The following is an 18,154-nucleotide window of genomic DNA, read 5'->3' as shown; positions in this document are numbered from 1 at the left end:
CTGCAATATTGGGCAGGCTGGTTACCTCTTGCCAGAGGAATACGAGTTTAGAGCCTTGATGCAACCAGTAGTCGTCACTACTGTTGTGGCATGTTGCTGTTTCTTCGCTGTACTGGCATTTTGGGACAGTGCCGGTGCACCTGTCTAGAATCCCTACAGCTGAAGCGCTGTAAAAGCTTGGCTCTTTTCTTTTTCCTTGGGCCAGTTCTTCTCCTGTTACAGCTGCTGCACCTGTTGTGTCAGCTGCTACACGAGCTGGCCAGCTGATTGACTACATGTTTCTTTGGGCTTCCTCTACAACCTATATGTCGATAAACCCACTGTCCTAGGGCTTAATTAGCAAGAACTCTGTCCCGATGCGCATGGCCTTCATTAGAATATTTGGTGGCATAGCCAGTAGGTGTCTATGCAGGGCAGCAAGGTTGACCGAGCTGCAAAACAACCCCTTGGTCATGTCGGTCCTATAGAGGCTCAGCAGGTCATTGTGTGCTACTTGGACCAGCTTCTTCATTTAGCAGGTGTGCTCTTGAAGGAAGGTTGCTACAGCCCGCCTCAGGGTTCTCAGCCTATTGTGAGGCCACCTAGATGACAGGCCAAATCGAGCGTGAAGCGTGTTGAAAACAGCTTCAATGCGATCAGCCTGTCCGCAGTCTTCTGTCTCTTTCTTTACTAACTCTTGGGTGTGTAACAGGTCAGTTTCTTTGGTCTAGGCATTGGCTCCGGCTACCTCTTGAAACTAGCTGATGCAGTACTTCAGACTGATGGACAGAGGCCTGAACCCGAATCCCATTGCCAGTTGTTCAAGGACTTCTGCAATCCGGCCGGTTCCTACGTCCATGCTGCCTGAGCATCTGCCATCTGCCTCGGGCATTTCGGGCAGATGCCCGAGCATCTGTCATTCATAAAAACTCGTCGAGCTCTAAGTGGCGCTGATCATGCAGCATGACTTACAGAGCCAAGGAAAAATTTTATTCTTACTAGAGAAAACTCACCAAACTCCAGGGCAGCGTTGCTTACGCAACTTAGCCTATCAAGTTCAGGAAAATCTCTCTCTCTCACTATAATATGCTCACCTAACCCTGGGTCACCATTGCTCATGCAACGCAGCCTACTGAGTTCAGAGAAGTTTTTTTCCTACTAAAAAAACCCACTAAACTCCGAGGTGGCTTTGCTCCCACAACACAGCCCATCGAGTTCAGAGAAACTTTTTTTCACCACTAGAGAAAGCTCGTCAAACTCCGAAGCAGTGAATCCATTGCTGCCACCAGTGTAAAGGACACTGCCGTTTCCCTTTACTCTCCACAAGACAGTCAAGCAATAACACCAAGTGTTAATCTCCAACTATATATATATTTAAACTAATACATATATATCAGCATACATGTAAGATTGGCAATAAACTATATGCAAACATGCAGAGTGAGTGTGTACAACTCTGTTCAAATGATCGTTTGGTGCTCCTTTTACACCTTTTCTCTTTTTTAGGGTCTACCTACTTTCCTCTGTGTTTTTTGTTTTCAGTCTTCTAGTATGGTCTCTTCAGTCATTCAGGCATCCTCAACAGTAACCAAGCCTTCTCCTGTGACCAGAAAGCTTGGCTCTATGACTTTGGTGGCCAAGAGGTTGATCGCTACGGCCCTGGTCACAGCGTTCTGCCGTAACAATATTAGAATACAATTTATGCCTAGCAAAATTTATAACCCATTTTGAAAAATTAATTTTTACAGGACATAAAGATTGGTGTGAAACAAGCTAAGAAACAATGTGATTGGCTAATGAATCTGTAAAGTTGGAGAAGACTGACTTTCTGTACAACTATGCTAAGAAAGTTTTGAAGTAAATATTATGGAATGGAAACTTCTAGGAGATGAAAAACGTAAAGTTCATGGGGTAAGCAAGATGAAAATGGAGAATAATTTGGAGCCAGAAGAAACTATATTTTAGATAGGGCTTACATGGATGTAAGCCCATGTATAGATAGGTCAAAGTGAGTGAGGGAGATTGTAGTAAATGTTAAAAACAAGCAAAAATGGCGCATACAAGAAAATGAAAGCTGGAGGTGCCTACGGTTAGTATATTTAAGTGTAGAAAGAGCTCAAGGTAGGCGCAATTGAGTAGATGGTGCAGAGGGAGTAGCATCGAGAGGCGGTAATATAATATCATAAAATATGAATAAGAATATGATACATATATTAAATAATAATTATGTCAGAAAACTCTACCAAATGTATTTGTCAACAATAACTCCAATGTATTTCATAATAAATCTATAATATCTACTTAGGCCATAGCTATTTGCATTCAAATGCAAACCTCTTTCAATTGTAGCACATGAGTTGAAGGAAAATCTCATCAAGGTGGATATGAAACCAATAGCAAAGGACCTTCATAGGTTATACAGTCCCTTGCGGGTTTTGAAAGTGACCAGTAAATGGAAAAAATAAGCTACTGGATACACACACAAATCTGTAGAAGCCAGCATCCTTTATTTGCCAGCATCCTTTAGTTGATACTAAATGTGTTCTTTTAGCTTTTTCTATTATGGTATACAAATCGTGTTTGTATTTTTTTACAGTATTTCAGGGTATAATATTTTTTACTCAACATTTATACTAAGTTTAATTTTCTAATTTTTTGACAAAGTTTTTATATTTTGCTTTTTTTGAGTGTTCTTAAAAAGCTCGGGTAGAGTTTGAGCTCATTCCACCCTGTTTCCGGTGTCACAAAATTTTGTGTGATCTTCATATATTATTGTAATCCCTTCAACAATTTAAAATGCTGAAGGAAATGTGGCCAACCTTCATATTTTGATTAGATATTCTAGTTTCATACAAGCTGTGAGAGACCTTCATCATGACAAAGCATTTATGCAGCGAATGGCCTAGATTGCTTTGATTGGTCACCCTAGTTCAAGTGATTTCAGGCTGCACACCTTCAAGCCTATCTCCTGTAAATACTAAATAGATAGTACAGTTCAGATGAGTCGAGAATTCAGTTGTCTATGGATAGGTTCAGATTGAACTGTGTGAAGCCTGTACTGACGTGTAGTCTTATTAGTCACATAGGATGTTTGCATGTGACTGCAATTATATGATTTCATGGCTTTCAGGTTTTTCATGAAAGTCAGAGCATTGTTAGCATAAACAGTTTAATGGTAATTTTATAGCTATCCAAGCCATGCTATCGTTTTGCCTTCAGTTATGTGTCAACTCTCAGACTGTGAACAACACACAATAAATACATTATCTCAAGAAGTCTACTCAACAAGTCTATAATGTTTGACATGGTGTCAGGAGAGGGATCATAGGATTGCAACCGTTTTATTACAAGTTTGACATGGCTGAAAGAGGCTTAAGACCGCCAGGCAATTTTATTGTACAACAGTCTACTGGCAATCCAAATGAGTCAAGTCACAACTGGTCAGCATGGCTACATCAATTTGACCTTTATATGATAGCTTCAGAGAAATCTACTAAAGACGAAGAAATACAAGTGGCGACATTGCTCACACTGCTTGGAGCACGGGGAAAAGAACTCTTTCGTACATTTAACCTATCTGCTGAGAATACTAAAGCGATAACATCGGTCAAAGAAGCTTTCACAAAACATTTCGCACTTAGAGTTCGTGAGAAATTTGAAAGGTACAAATTCTACTGCAAAGTCTAGCAAGAAAGTGAGCCTTTTGACAAGTATGTCACAGTACTGAGAGACTTGCAGTCAACATGCAATTTTCATAAGGCGGAGAGTAACAAGGCACTAAAGGATAGGATTGTGTTTGGAATAAATTCTGAGCGAGTGCGTGAAGAACTGCTTGGCGTTGATGGTGATTTAACATTAGCCAAATGTTTGGATATATGCCAGAGAGCAGAGGCTACTGCGAAATACATGCAAAATATTAGAAATACGCCACCTGGTAACATTAATGCAATATTCAACTGTGAGTCAGATGCTGACAGAACACATACACAAGGGGAAATGCCTGATCTCACTGTAAACGCAGTAACGAGCAGACACAGCACCAATAGAAATTGGTGGCGCACTGCAGCTATTAATAACAGCCCCACTACCGTGTCACTGGAAATCAGAAACTTTAAGTTCTACAAAGGAAACCATGCTCGCCATAACTGTCCAGCCTACGGCAAGCGCTGCAAAGACTGCCGAAAAATTGGTCACTATGCAAATTCCAAGGCCTGCAATGCTGACATTAAACCTATAGCCAGGGCTAACGAGGTGACTACTGCTGATGACAATGCTGCATCTACAATCAACACTGCAGACGTAACTGGTAAGGAATGGTTTATTGACGTTAAGTGTGAAAATCAACTAATACAGCTTAAAGTTGATACAGGGGCTTCATGTAACGTCATGCCAGTCTGTTTATTATTCCTTACAAGGTCAAAGCTCAAAGCTTCAACTGAGAAAACATAGCCAATCACTTTTGTCTTTTAGTGGACATAAATTGCAAGTACTAGGGGTAGTATCACTGTCTATTGAATATCGTAATGTTTTTTCGGTACAGGATTTTGTGGTGACAGACCATGGACAGGTGGCTCTGTTGGGTTTGCCTAGTAGCAAAACATTGGGTCTGGTGTGCACAGCTGATAGCATTACAAATAGCGTTGCATCACAGTATCCCAGCATTTTTGATGGGATAGGCAAATTGCCTAGTAAACACGCTTTGAGACTGAAAGATAATTGTAAGCCTGTTGTACAATCTGCTAAGCGCGTGCCTTTCAGGCTCAGAGAGCAACTCAAGTGTACGCTTTCTGAGATGGAAGACAATGGTACTATAGCTAAAGTGAGTGTGTCCACCGACTGGGTCCATCCAATTGTCAATGTCCTTAAACCAAATGGCTCTCTTCGCATTTGTTTAGACCCTTCAGAGCTAAACAAATGCATTCGTAGAGAACATTTTGCTTTGCCGACAGTCACGGAGATATTTGCTAAACTGTCAAAATCTCGAATCTTTACCAGTTTGGACTGCATATCAGGGTTTTTGCAGCTTGAGCTTGACCATAGTAGTAGCATGCTAACCACTTTTGCCACACCTTTTGGCCGATATAGATTCTTGAGGCTTCCCTTTGGCATTAGCTCTGCGCCTGAGGTTTTTCATAGAACAGTGAGTGCGTTGTTTGGTGACATTGAGGGTGTCGAGGTGTATGTCGATGACCTGCTCGTGCATGCTCCTACTAAATCTAAACATGACAAACTTCTGGCTGCAGTGCTTGAACGATGCAAGGCTGTCAATCTGAAGTTGAATTTGTCCAAATGTTTCTTTGAACGCACTGAATTAAAATACCTAGGCCATATATTAGGCAATAGGGTTATAAAAGCAGATCCTGCAAAAGTAGAGGCCATAGTTGCTATGCCTGACCCAATTTGCAAAGAAGATGTTCGGCGGTTTTTAGGAATGGTCACTTACCTTTCAAAATTTTGTGATAGTCTAGCTACTTTGACTACTCCACTGCGGGAGCTCACTAAAAAGAATTCTGTGTGGGAGTGGTCAGAGGTTCATAAACAAGCTTTTGAGTGCATAAAGTCAGTAATATCAAAAGGGCCAGCTTTGAGAATGTTTGACCCGGAGAAACCAGTGACTGTTTCGGTTGATAGTAGCCAAAATGGGGTGGGTGCAGTAATTCTGCAGGAAGGGCAGCCAATAAAGTTTGCTAGTTGTGCACTTACTGACACACAGAAGGCTTATGCCCAAATAGAAAAAGAGTTTTTGGCTGTACAATTTGGTCTTCAGTGATTTCACCAGTATGTGTATGGGCAGGCAGTGACAGTGCAAACTGATCATATGCCACTTTTGGGTATCATGAGGAAAGGCCTGAATGACTTAACAGCACGGTTACTGCGAATGAGATTACGCATGCAGCTTTATGACTGAATTGGTCTACGTGCCAGGCAAATCGTTGATTTTGGCAGACACACTTAGCAGGGCATACTTGAACAGGGTAGGTGAAAATTCTGAAATCTATGATTTGAGAAACAATGAGCAAATACAAGCTGTCGTATATGGAATTTTGCCAAATGTGTTTTTCCGAGATAGACTGGTAGATATCACCAGCAAGGACCCTTCTATGGAGATTCTCAAATCATATATTACAAAGGGGTGGCCAGCACATCGGAGGTTTTGCCTAGATGGAGTCAAACCATTCTGGAATCTGAAAAACGAGCTCACGTGTAACAATGGCTTGATATTACGCAACAACCAAATAGTTATTCCTGCAGGAATGCAAAAGGAAATTCTTGACATCCTGCACATTGGGCATCTGGGCACTGTTAAGTGTATTGAGCGTGCAAAGAATTCAGTCTATTGGCCTGGCTACCTCGCACATGTAAAAGACATGGTTGATTCATGCTTTAGCTGCCAAGAGCATAGCCGAGCCAAACCACTACTGACAGTTGAGCCTTTTGAAGTGCCTGAATGCCCAATGCAGTATGTGGCCACAGACATTTTCAATCTAAATGGCAAAGAATACCTGGTAACTGTTGATAGATACTCAAAGTGGCCAGATTGTTATGAGCTCAAAAATGCAAATGCTAGAACTGTGATCGAACTATTGCAGCGCCAATTTGCAAACTTTGGTAAGCCTGAGATCCTGCTGAGTGATAACGCACCGCAATACAGTTCCTATGAGTTTAGGTGTTTTGTTGAAGAAAATGATATCAAACACATAACCAGCAGCCCCTACTTTTCAAGGGCTAATGAGCTAGCAGAGCACATTAACCAAACCATAAAGAATAGCCTCAGAAAAGCTTTAGAAACAGGCCAGACATTGTTAGACGTTTTAACGACCATCCGTTCAACACCCTTAGGTGATGGTCTGCCCACCCCAGCTGTGCTCTTGCAGTCTAGGAATTTACGAAAAAAATTGCACTTTTGCACTGAGCAGCTGCGCTATAAAAATCTAAATGCAAAGAACATTGATATCCTTTAAAGGAAGTGCTAGGGTCAAGATGTTTTTGGTAAAGCTAGCGATGAAACAACTGCTATGTTTAGTGATGGAGAACATGTATGGTGCAGAGTGGGTCATAGACAATGGCTTCCAGCAAGTCATTGGCCATGCTGGGACGCTTCACAGTTTCCATGTCGAGCTGGGAGGAGGAAAGGTGGTTAGAAGAAATCAGTCATTCCTCAGGGCAAGAAAACAAAACTTGCTTCGCTATGATGTACGCTCAATGCCTAGAACTAGTGAAAATTCTGGCCTGAACCGCGAATTTCATAGACCAGCAAGTAGTGCTCCAACAGCCACCACCAATCCAAGTGAGACTGTACCAACCAGTGCGGCACAAATTACATACAATGCAAATGTCACTGTGACTAGGTCTGGCAGGGTATCGAAACCACCAATACGATATGGTCAAGACACTTCACATTAGCTATGGTTCGCATTAAGGATGTTTTATTATATTACATTACTTCTACACAAACTGTACACATACTCTTTATATGCTTCTTGTAGTTTACATGCTGTAATTCTGAACATATCTCTTGTTGTTTTCTTTGAGAAAAGTATGATGACATGTAGTCTTATTAGTCACGTAGGATGTTTGCATGTGACTGCAATTATATGATTTCATGGCTTTCAGGCTTTTCATGAAAGTCAGAGCATTGTTGGCATAAACAGTTTAAAGGTAATTTTATAGCTATCTAAGCCATGCTATCGTTTTGCCTTCAGTTATGTGTCAACTCTCAGATTGTGAACAACACACAATAAATACATTATCTCAAGAAGTCTACTCAACAAGTCTATAAAGTTTGACATGTACAATATGCTAGTTGATTTGATCATTGAGAGATAGCAATGAAGATTTAGAGGATACAATGCACAGCCAAGTTACATATTGTAATGGCTCAGTCCTCTTCTTATTGACACTTTCAAGTTGAACAACATTCAATGTTGGGGTTTGAACAAGCATTTGCATATATGTATCAAGTCTGGTAACATAACTGTAGATAGGAGTTGCCTGCTCATCTATTAACACTGATGCTCGAGAGTAAACAATTCCTTATTTTGCTGATACTATTGAACAATTGCTTTCAAGATATTTTTGGCTTGTTCCCTGTATGGCAGCTTCAAATGGCTTAAACCTATTTGCTGAGCACTTGAGCGAGTTTCCATATAAGCTACCAGTACCTTTATGCAGAATGCAGATTAGGCAATATGAAGTCCATAACCATAGAATTAATCAGAAAATATAAAAATAACACATATGTAGACAAACAATATTAAAAAATACATTGAAGATTTTCATTAAAAATACAAATAAATATCTACGATAAATTAAGTATAGATTGAAAAAGTTATTGTATTATACTCAAGAAAATATTTTAAGGGCAAAGTCTAAAACAAAATAAATAGTAAAACAATATGTAAGCTAAATTAGCTAATACAATCACAGAAGCAAGGGAGGGTTTGTTCAACGACTCTTTGATAGAAATCTCCGGAAACGATTGAGAGACTCAAATAATATCAGTGAATGAAATGCTGAGGCTTCAGATACGGCCCCTTTAGTGCCACATTCTGACAGAGCAGACTTGAGCAGGGCTAACCTCATTATTTTACATCAGCGACTTGGCGCTTGTTGCGGGCAGTCTTGAGAGCCCTCAAAGGACGGTATCCACGGTGCAGGTTCTTGGCTATGAGAATCCTCTCCACTTTGTCGAGGTGTTTCTGCATTTCATTAGCTGTAATTGTAAAAGAGCTTTTTGCGAGTACGTGACGTGCACTTCTAGCAAACTAAAGTCAGGCTATAGTCGTTCTGTATTTAGTCAGGAAAGTTCCCCTTCCAGTTCTTGTGATAAAACATGATCTTTCCAGTTCATCTTATAATAAAACAGTTTTATGAAATATCACAGCCTGAAAGGGGCTAACTCGAGATATGTAATATGTACACAGTTATGGCTAACCCCAGTTCCTAACAACATTTGATACTAGATGACACTCCAAAGAGAGAGCCTTTCGAAGTCCTATGTTTAATATAGAGTATTTGATATTTCAATATTCAACATTCAATTCTGAAATTTCAAGTTGATCTACTATTTCTTAAGATATCGCTAAAATACTGAGGGATATGTCAAGAATTAATAAATGTGTAATTAATTTCAAACTATCTGAGAAATGAAAAATGGTTGCTAACAGGACAATAGTTTCTAATGGCATACCGATTGAAGTTCTTGGTGATCAATGCTTGGAAATAGACAAAGCTAGAAAGATTCTTCTCAGCAACAAGAGCGCTACACTAAAACTTTGTTTTTCTATTCATAACAAATATACACCCTCTACCAGACTCAGTGTACTTCAATCATTATGTTTCTTCAGTTACTTGTAAGACATCACTTCTTTGAAGTAAAATCAGGGCAACCACCTTGTTGCTGGGATTCTCCTCAGCAACAAGAGCTTTACCCTAAAACTATCTGTTTGTCTATCCACAAAAAATATACACGCTCTATCAGACTCAGTGTACATCAACTATTATATTTGTTCAGTTAACTCTAAAATATCACTTTTTTAAGAGAAAGTATGTGAAATAATAACTATTAACTCTATTAAATTTCTGTTTTTCAATGTATTCTACAAGCTTGAAACATCAAAATAACATTCAGTTCAAAATTATTTGTGCCCTTCTAAGTGTTTTCACAGTTGATGGAACGTCAGTAATATGGTCCAGAATCAGGAGACTTGCTTGTATATACAAAATTAAGCTTTAATATACTAAAGAAATTTTCACATCTAACACTAGTTACAAATTACATATTTGATTAAAAAACCAATAATCTATGATGAACTCAAAAATGGTTAAATTTCAATAGAATTTGAGAGACAACCTGGACTACAATGAAAGAACCAAGAAAGTAATGAGGGTTTCAGGGGAACCCGCATGCATCGCTATCAGTAGCCGGCAATAACTCACTCAGGTAAATGAGATGATAATTCCTCAAGCAAACACATCTCCAATTTATGAATCACTTTTCGGTTTCAGCAGACGAGACCCATTAGACCAGGGGTGCCCAACCAGTCGATCGCGATCTACCAGTCGATCTTCAAGTGCTTGGCAGTCGATCGCGGGATGATTTTAGGATAACATATAATTACAACATAAAATAATAATTATTCACTAACTAGCAGCAACTACTATTGCTGCACAGCACTTTACTAAACTACTGCACTAAAAAAGTAGTTTTAATAATAACATTATTTACCTATTATCGTTGTTTATGTATAGTCGTGTTTGATTGTGTATTTCAAGACCAACAAAAATACACGTGAACGCCATTCATAAGTTCCCAGCACAGGACCGCAGAAAAAGCCGATAGGTCCGCACTCGATACAAAACCGTGTATAGTTCTTCATGCACCCAAAATAACTTTTGTTAAAATGTTATGCAGCTTTCTGCTAGCAGTCGATCTCGTTTTTTCTTTTTGAATAAAAACATAAACCCATAAATGAGTGTTAAGACAAATCTGAAACGACAAAAAACCTATCACTTCCACAAGGAATGGGAAGAGGATTATTTCTTTGTCATTTCCAACTCTAAATGCATGTGCCTCATCTGCCAAGCCATCATCTCGCTTCCTAAGAAGGGTAACCTCGAAAGGCATTTCACAACCATGCATAAAAGGTACGAGAATGATTTTCCTGCCCAAAGTGAATTAAGGAAAATAAAATTGACTATAAGACCCTGACTATAAGAAACTAGCTGCATCCTCCCAGTGCCAGGTTTCTCACTAAGGTAGAGAATGAATGTTTTTCCTTTAAAATTATGTTACTTACTGGATCACTGCATTATATAAGCATATATGTGGAACTTAATAAAGGTGATAGGCTCACCACTACAGGCTCAAGTTTGTTTTTAATTTTTTGTTTCGGGGCTTCGCTAGACTAGTCGATCTTTGAAGGCAGGCAAATATAAAAGTAGATCACATGTCTAAAAAGGTTGAGCACCGCTGCATTAGACATTTTTAACCTTATGAAGGATGATCGGCACAACTAATGATAGATTAATAATCATCGGGCAGCAGACGGCTTCCTCTCACAAAAACTCATCTACATGTATTTATATCTCAGTGTCTGTCTGTCATTTATCTAATTATAGCGATTAAAACTTAGCGAAATAAAAAAACCGCATCATGCTGGATTGAAACTTGGAACCTCCTGGTCTACAGACAAGCACATCTAACCACTACGCTAAGCTGTAGCAGTTAGATGCAAACAAAAATCTCATAGACTTTCTATACTATAGGATTATTGTTCGCATACTTATGCAGGCCTGAAGGCATAAAGTCAGGTTGTTTATAAACAATTAACAATTATAAACAAGCTGGGGTCAAGTAATTGGTTTATGTTACTAGCTTTAGTTACTCAAATTTAATGGGTTAAGAAATATAGTCAATGGCAGCTAAATTTAGCAACTAATGCTAAATTTTCTGTGCAAAAACTTGTATTACCTGTGCATTGTTGGGCATTCAGCTAGCATAATTGTGTTTTATCAAAGTAAATATTTACAAACAAGTTGAACAACTATCATTAATCCTGGCGATACTCGCAATTTCTTTCAATTTCAATGCAAATTGTTTTACGACAAAAATACAAGAAAGCGCTCATTGAGTGCAATCGTCCTTAATGCACGCGAAGACAGTTTATTGAGTTGTTAATTAGATAGTCACAGATCAATAGTAAAAATAAAACTTCTAAGATTACCAATTGAGTCTGGTATTACTGGTTCTAGTTGGTCTGGTGTTATAAGGTTTTTCTCTCGCGGTAATGTGTCATGGGATATCACGCAAATGATACCAAGGTTTTGTACTAAAAGCAGTCAGGTGGCACAAGTGGTGTTTGTGCTACAAACTGAAGGTCTCGAGTTCGACGCCCATAGAATGTAATCCTTTATAACACAATTTCATTCCCGCTTATATCATTTTATCGTGGCTACGCGTCTAATGAGATTACAAGATAATCATTTCGAAATATAGTAGATCTACGTACGGATTAACTTGTTAGCATTGGCATCCATTTCATCCTGCATCTCATCACCACTTGACACTTCTTCTCCAGCTGTATCAACCATTATACGAGCTTTTCTTGCCACCTCCTCAGCAAACTCACTCTTCTGCAGTTTCTGTTAAAAATTACATATATATATATATATAAAATTGGGTAAAAATGAAAGTTAAAGTTAAGTTTAAAACAACTTTATTACTAATAGTTTCATATTGCCATGCAATAATCATCAGATAAAATTGTTAGCACTGAAAACGACTTATATATAGATGGAAATAAAAGCGTAGGTCTTAAAATACCTAAATACACCACTAATACGTAGGATTAAAATTAGCAAGCAACACGATTTAAAGCCTCAACAAAGCAGAAGTTTAAAAGTTAAGTTTTAAAATTGCTTAAAAGGAATTTGCCAGCATGTCTACATGTTGAAACTAGTTCGCAGCGTTTGTTTAAGGTAGCAATGTTAGGATTGTATATAATATAAAATTTCTCATACAGACATAGGTTGCATCTGCCTGTGGTCTTGTTGTATGATGTAGCTCTTTTGACTATGCTCCACTTGATGTTATATTCTATGCCTTGGTCTTTTAAGGTCCATATGTGCTTACTGAGCTCGGTGCTTGATCTTTTCTCTACATTTCTAAAGGTTGTCATATGATTGTAATAGCGTTGTTTGAATGTGGTGTCAGTCAATCCTATGTAATGTTCGTCCGCAGATTGATCATTGGTGGTGACTGTCGCCTTATATATAATTGACTTGCTCAGGCACTTTCCTTGTAGTGGGCAGCCATTTTTATGTCGGCAGTTGCATTCTCTTGGTTCTGTAGTTATAGGGGTCTCATTGTGATGCTGCAGCAATCCGGTATTATGAGCGCTAATGATACTGCTCACATTGTTCATACAGCTGTAGCTTAATTTCACAAAGTTTCTATTGAAGATCTTACTAAGAGCGTGTGATTTAGGGAACTCCGTGTCCAGGATATTAAAGAAAATCTTACCGATGTTATTAGCTACATTTTTGCTGAATGGCGGGTTGTACCATAGTATCGCCATTCAGCAAAAATGTAGCTAATAACATCGGTAAGATTTTCTTTAATATCCTGGACACGGAGTTCCCTAAATCACACGCTCTTAGTAAGATCTTCAATAGAAACTTTGTGAAATTAAGCTACAGCTGTATGAACAATGTGAGCAGTATCATTAGCGCTCATAATACCGGATTGCTGCAGCATCACAATGAGACCCCTATAACTACAGAACCAAGAGAATGCAACTGCCGACATAAAAATGGCTGCCCACTACAAGGAAAGTGCCTGAGCAAGTCAATTATATATAAGGCGACAGTCACCACCAATGATCAATCTGCGGACGAACATTACATAGGATTGACTGACACCACATTCAAACAACGCTATTACAATCATATGACAACCTTTAGAAATGTAGAGAAAAGATCAAGCACCGAGCTCAGTAAGCACATATGGACCTTAAAAGACCAAGGCATAGAATATAACATCAAGTGGAGCATAGTCAAAAGAGCTACATCATACAACAAGACCACAGGCAGATGCAACCTATGTCTGTATGAGAAATTTTATATTATATACAATCCTAACATTGCTACCTTAAACAAACGCTGCGAACTAGTTTCAACATGTAGACATGCTGGCAAATTCCTTTTAAGCAATTTTAAAACTTAACTTTTAAACTTCTGCTTTGTTGAGGCTTTAAATCGTGTTGCTTGCTAATTTTAATCCTACGTATTAGTGGTGTATTTAGGTATTTTAAGACCTACGCTTTTATTTCCATCTATATATAAGTCGTTTTCAGTGCTAACAATTTTATCTGATGATTATTGCATGGCAATATGAAACTATTAGTAATAAAGTTGTTTTAAACTTAACTTTAACTTTCATTTTTACCCAATTTTACATCGCTCTATTTTAATATTGAGCACTTTCATGCAAGAGACTGTTCATACTGCATCTACTGTATATATATATATATATATATATATATACACACATATTCACATATAAAAATTTCAAAGTTTGTCTATATGTGTGTACAAGTGTTATTTTTATTTAACATATAACAACAGTTACCATTCTAACTTTCAAACATCATATCATGAGAAAAGTATTTTGTGCAGTTTAGAGAAAACAAAAGCAACTGTAAAGGTTTTCAAACTTTGTCAAACAACTGTAACCTTCAAACTTCATATCATAAAAAGAATGTTTTGTGCAGGTCAGATAAATTAGAAAATAATAAAACAACTATAAAAGGGTTTAGATGGAAATGTGAAATAATTAGCAAGTAAAAGTTGAATTAAGTCTGTTTTGCTATGATTACAATAAAATATGATCAGATAACGGTACAATAAATACAAACTGAGAAAACGAAATAAAAATCCTGAATATGTTGAATTAATAATAAAAAACCTTGCATAGAAGTGTGTGTGTATAAAAAAGTTTACTGTTCCAGCAGAAGCTACCCATCAAAACTTATACGATGGTACTGGCACTTCTCGATACTGGTACAAATGTAAAAATGAGATATCGTACTGTCTTTGTCCGACTGAACGGAGAGAGAATGTAGCGACTCTTCCTACTCAAGATAATACAATTGTCTGGGTGAAACAAACTGGCCTTGACCACAGATTTAGCAATCAAACCTTATGATAATCCGGAAATAGAAGTTCACGAAAACACATCATGTTTCATAGAGTTACAAAAGTTCATAGAGTTACAATTAATGTCATTTTGGGTGCCAAAACGGAAAAGGGTGTATACGCTGTATAATAAGAGCTATTAATCGCACAAGCTTTCGTAGTCTGGTGGTTAGAGAATTGGATAGCACACCTGCGGTTACAATCTTAGTGAGATCAAATCCGGCAAAATGCGAAAATTTAATTCTAAAATTTTAATAGCTACATGCATAGCTGGATATACCCAATGACAGACTAACGACAAACTTTGAAAAATATACATGTATATATATTACTTTATTGGCAATAATTTCATTTTAAATAGAAATGTGTTTTAAATTATGCCGTTCAACAATAATAAAACAAATAGAGAAAAAAGGGGGAGCAGTTCGCCGCTAAAATCAAATAATTGGTTTACCGTATACCATTTAAAATAACTTTTTCTGCTTAGTGATCGAATATTTGTGGTGGAAGATTTTTAAAGCAGCTAGCAATGATATACCATATTGATGTATGCAATTTGTTCATATCACGTAAGTTAAAGTGACGTGAAAACTCGTAACTGTCCTATAAAAAAAGGAGGATACAATTTTAAATAAATTGGGAATTTTACAAACAAATAAGTAAACAATTTTATGCTTACAGAATGATTGGTGGAAATATGATTTAACCATAATATAAAAAATGAAAATGGAAAAGAAAAAATGAAACTATGATGGATTTCCTATCAGAGATTAGAAGCTGACTATTGTTTGTCCCTGAAGAATGCAACTACTTATACAGGAGAATATAACTCCTTGTCACAAAAGAATACAGTTCTTTGTTGGAGAAGTATATACATGTAGTTACGGACGCCTCACACTGTGACTAATAAAATTTTAGCATAGTTAGTTGGTGGGTTCCTGCTAACTCTTGTTTAGCTCTTAATGTTGTTGTTAAATTTTATATGCTTGTCAAACCACATCTAATTTTATTGATTTTGTTGTGTTGGTATAGGTAAGAGTTATCCTTACATATTTGTGCTGTTTACATATTGAAAGTAGACAACTCTTGTATTAACAATCCCATATTTAGGTTTAAGTCTTACGACTAACATATGCTTGCTTTTGATTCAACACAAAAATTTAATGAAAAACAATCTCATACTTTTCTCTTAGTGATCCAACCATCCTCTCCATCTGTGTAACACATCACCTTCATATGCGAATACAGCTTGTCTAGTATTTATCTTGACAAAAACAAAATTAGTCATATTTATTCTCCAATTTATTATTTAAAAAATATCCTAGAAAACATGCAAAACCCAGGCATTCTCTCTGACCTTGACCCTTTCATAATGTCCTTCTTTTTGTACGTCACAAAGCAAGAGGAAGAACAGCCTCCTGTCAGCAATGCCTAAGACTATGTAGGTTGAGTCATGGGTGAATGCCACTTTCTCTGCCTCTCCATAAAGAGAGTACTGGCCAATGGGCTCACTTAAATTTTCCACCCTGTACATAAACATCATCTTCTTCTGCTCCATGACCACCAAATGATCTCCATCTGGCGCTGCAACAAGACAGCTTCACTTTCTAGCAATGATGCCATAAATTACAATGAACAGCTTCAATGACATACGCAATGGTGTACTCATTCTTTCTGCTTAATTGGCAAATCAATCATGTGAGAAACTGACAACTGCACTTCCGTTTCGATAAGTTCTGGATTTCTAGTGTACTTTTGCCTTGGAAAGTCTATTTGAACACTAGATGCATTGCTGACATGCTATACATACAGGAAATGACACAGTCATTTGACAAGAGTTGAATAGAGATATGACGCTCGCTTCGTAGTTGTTTCCTAGTATACGCACTATATACAAAGATTTACAAAGAACTCCTTATATATGAAGATACAATGCACAAACTCTTTCTGTATATAAATATACAGCATACAAACTCTCTCTCTATATAAAGATACAACATACAAACTCTCTCTATATCAAAATATAGCATAACAAGTCTCTCTATATAAAGATACAGCATGCAAATTCCCTCTATATAACATACAAACTCTCTCTATATAAATATATAACATACAAACTTTCTCGATATAAAGATATAACATACAAACTCCCTCTACATAAAGATATAATATCCAAACTCTCTTTATATAAAGATATAACATACAAACTCTCTCTATATAAAGATACAATTTACAAACTTACTATATACAAATATATTACATACAAATTCATTCCATACAAAGATACAACATACCAGTTCACTCCACACAAATACATAATAACATTCCACTTCCCTCTGAACAGAGATGTAACATGCAAACTTCCTCTACACCAAGGTATAGCAACATAGATGTAACATGCAAACTTCCTCTACACCAAGGTATAGCAACATAGATGTATCATGCAAACTTCCTCTACACAATTTATATAGCAATTGAACTCTATAGCGATTGAACTCATTCCATGCAGAAATATAACATTCAACTTGTTTTTTTTAACTCTGTAAAAATTGTTTTCGTCTGAACCATAGGATATGAAACAAGACATCCTTTTCTTAGTTATAAAAGGCTGGTCAACAAGATTATCAAGCCACAAAACCACAGAACTTTAAAGGAGGAAAAACGTACGTCTCCAACTAGATGAAACTTATCTGATAAGGTTTTGGAATGTTTAAAAAATGTTGTTTCTCAAGTTTCATGTGATGAGAACGTAGTAGGCCTCTTATGTTTATTGGTTTTCAATCGCCCAAATGCTGCTAGAGAGGTGTGCTAACATGATAGACATGCACGTTTTATAAGCACAGTGGACGAACACCTGCCATATGACACAAATTTGTTCTGATGTTGAGATTGTAAGGGAAAAACGTCAAAAACCGGTAAAAACATCACGCCGGTAATAACATCCAAATTATATATACATATTGTACATATTACAATCAGAAACAAAAGAGTATAGTAACTTTAACTGTAGTTACCTATTTAGTGGTTATGATTTGCAATAAAATGTAACATGACTATGTACTATAAAGTTTTTGCCTTTGAGACAGATATAGGCTAACGGTGGTGTGAGACAAACTTGAGGGCAATGTGTTCAGCACACTAAACCGTATGTGACGCTACATAAGAGAAACTTTGAATTCAGGTGAAATAAATTTAGCTGAATAAAACTCACTTAAATTTTAGTTTTAACATTTTACTAAAATTACTGGAGTTTTGTTGTTTTAATTTTTTTATTATCTGTTTTCAGTTTGGCAGTTTTCAGCTCACGTTCACTGTAACTTTTAACCGACCTTGCTGTGCAAATTTGAATTTTGGAAAAACATGTCGATGTCGAATGGTAGAGAAAATGCCATAACGAGGGACCAGTAGAAACTTTGTGTTCCACATCAAAATACAAAAAACTGGGAGACGGAGATGCCGTAACCCAAGAATCAACTGT

At 37.3% G+C, this 18,154-nt stretch overlaps 2 protein-coding genes across 2 annotated transcripts in view; both read right to left on the bottom strand.

Moving 5' to 3' along the window:
- LOC137408418 (uncharacterized) overlaps positions 1 to 18,154 on the bottom strand; it is a 309,349-nt gene that overhangs the window by 246,214 nt on the left and 44,981 nt on the right. The gene's annotated exons all lie outside the window — the stretch shown is intronic.
- LOC137407910 (NACHT and WD repeat domain-containing protein 2-like) overlaps positions 15,998 to 18,154 on the bottom strand; it is a 47,430-nt gene continuing 45,273 nt past the window's right edge. Inside the window, exon 34 of the mRNA XM_068094293.1 lies at positions 15,998 to 16,260. Coding sequence (XP_067950394.1) covers positions 15,998 to 16,260 — 263 coding nt within the window. The remainder of the gene's footprint in view (positions 16,261 to 18,154) is intronic.

Source organism: Watersipora subatra, chromosome 11 (assembly GCF_963576615.1).
Source record: "Watersipora subatra chromosome 11, tzWatSuba1.1, whole genome shotgun sequence".
In the NCBI taxonomy this organism is placed as follows: Eukaryota; Metazoa; Bryozoa; class Gymnolaemata; order Cheilostomatida; family Watersiporidae; genus Watersipora; species Watersipora subatra.
The sequence above is the reverse complement of the archived record's forward strand: the minus strand, read 5'-3'. Positions and strand labels throughout refer to the sequence as shown.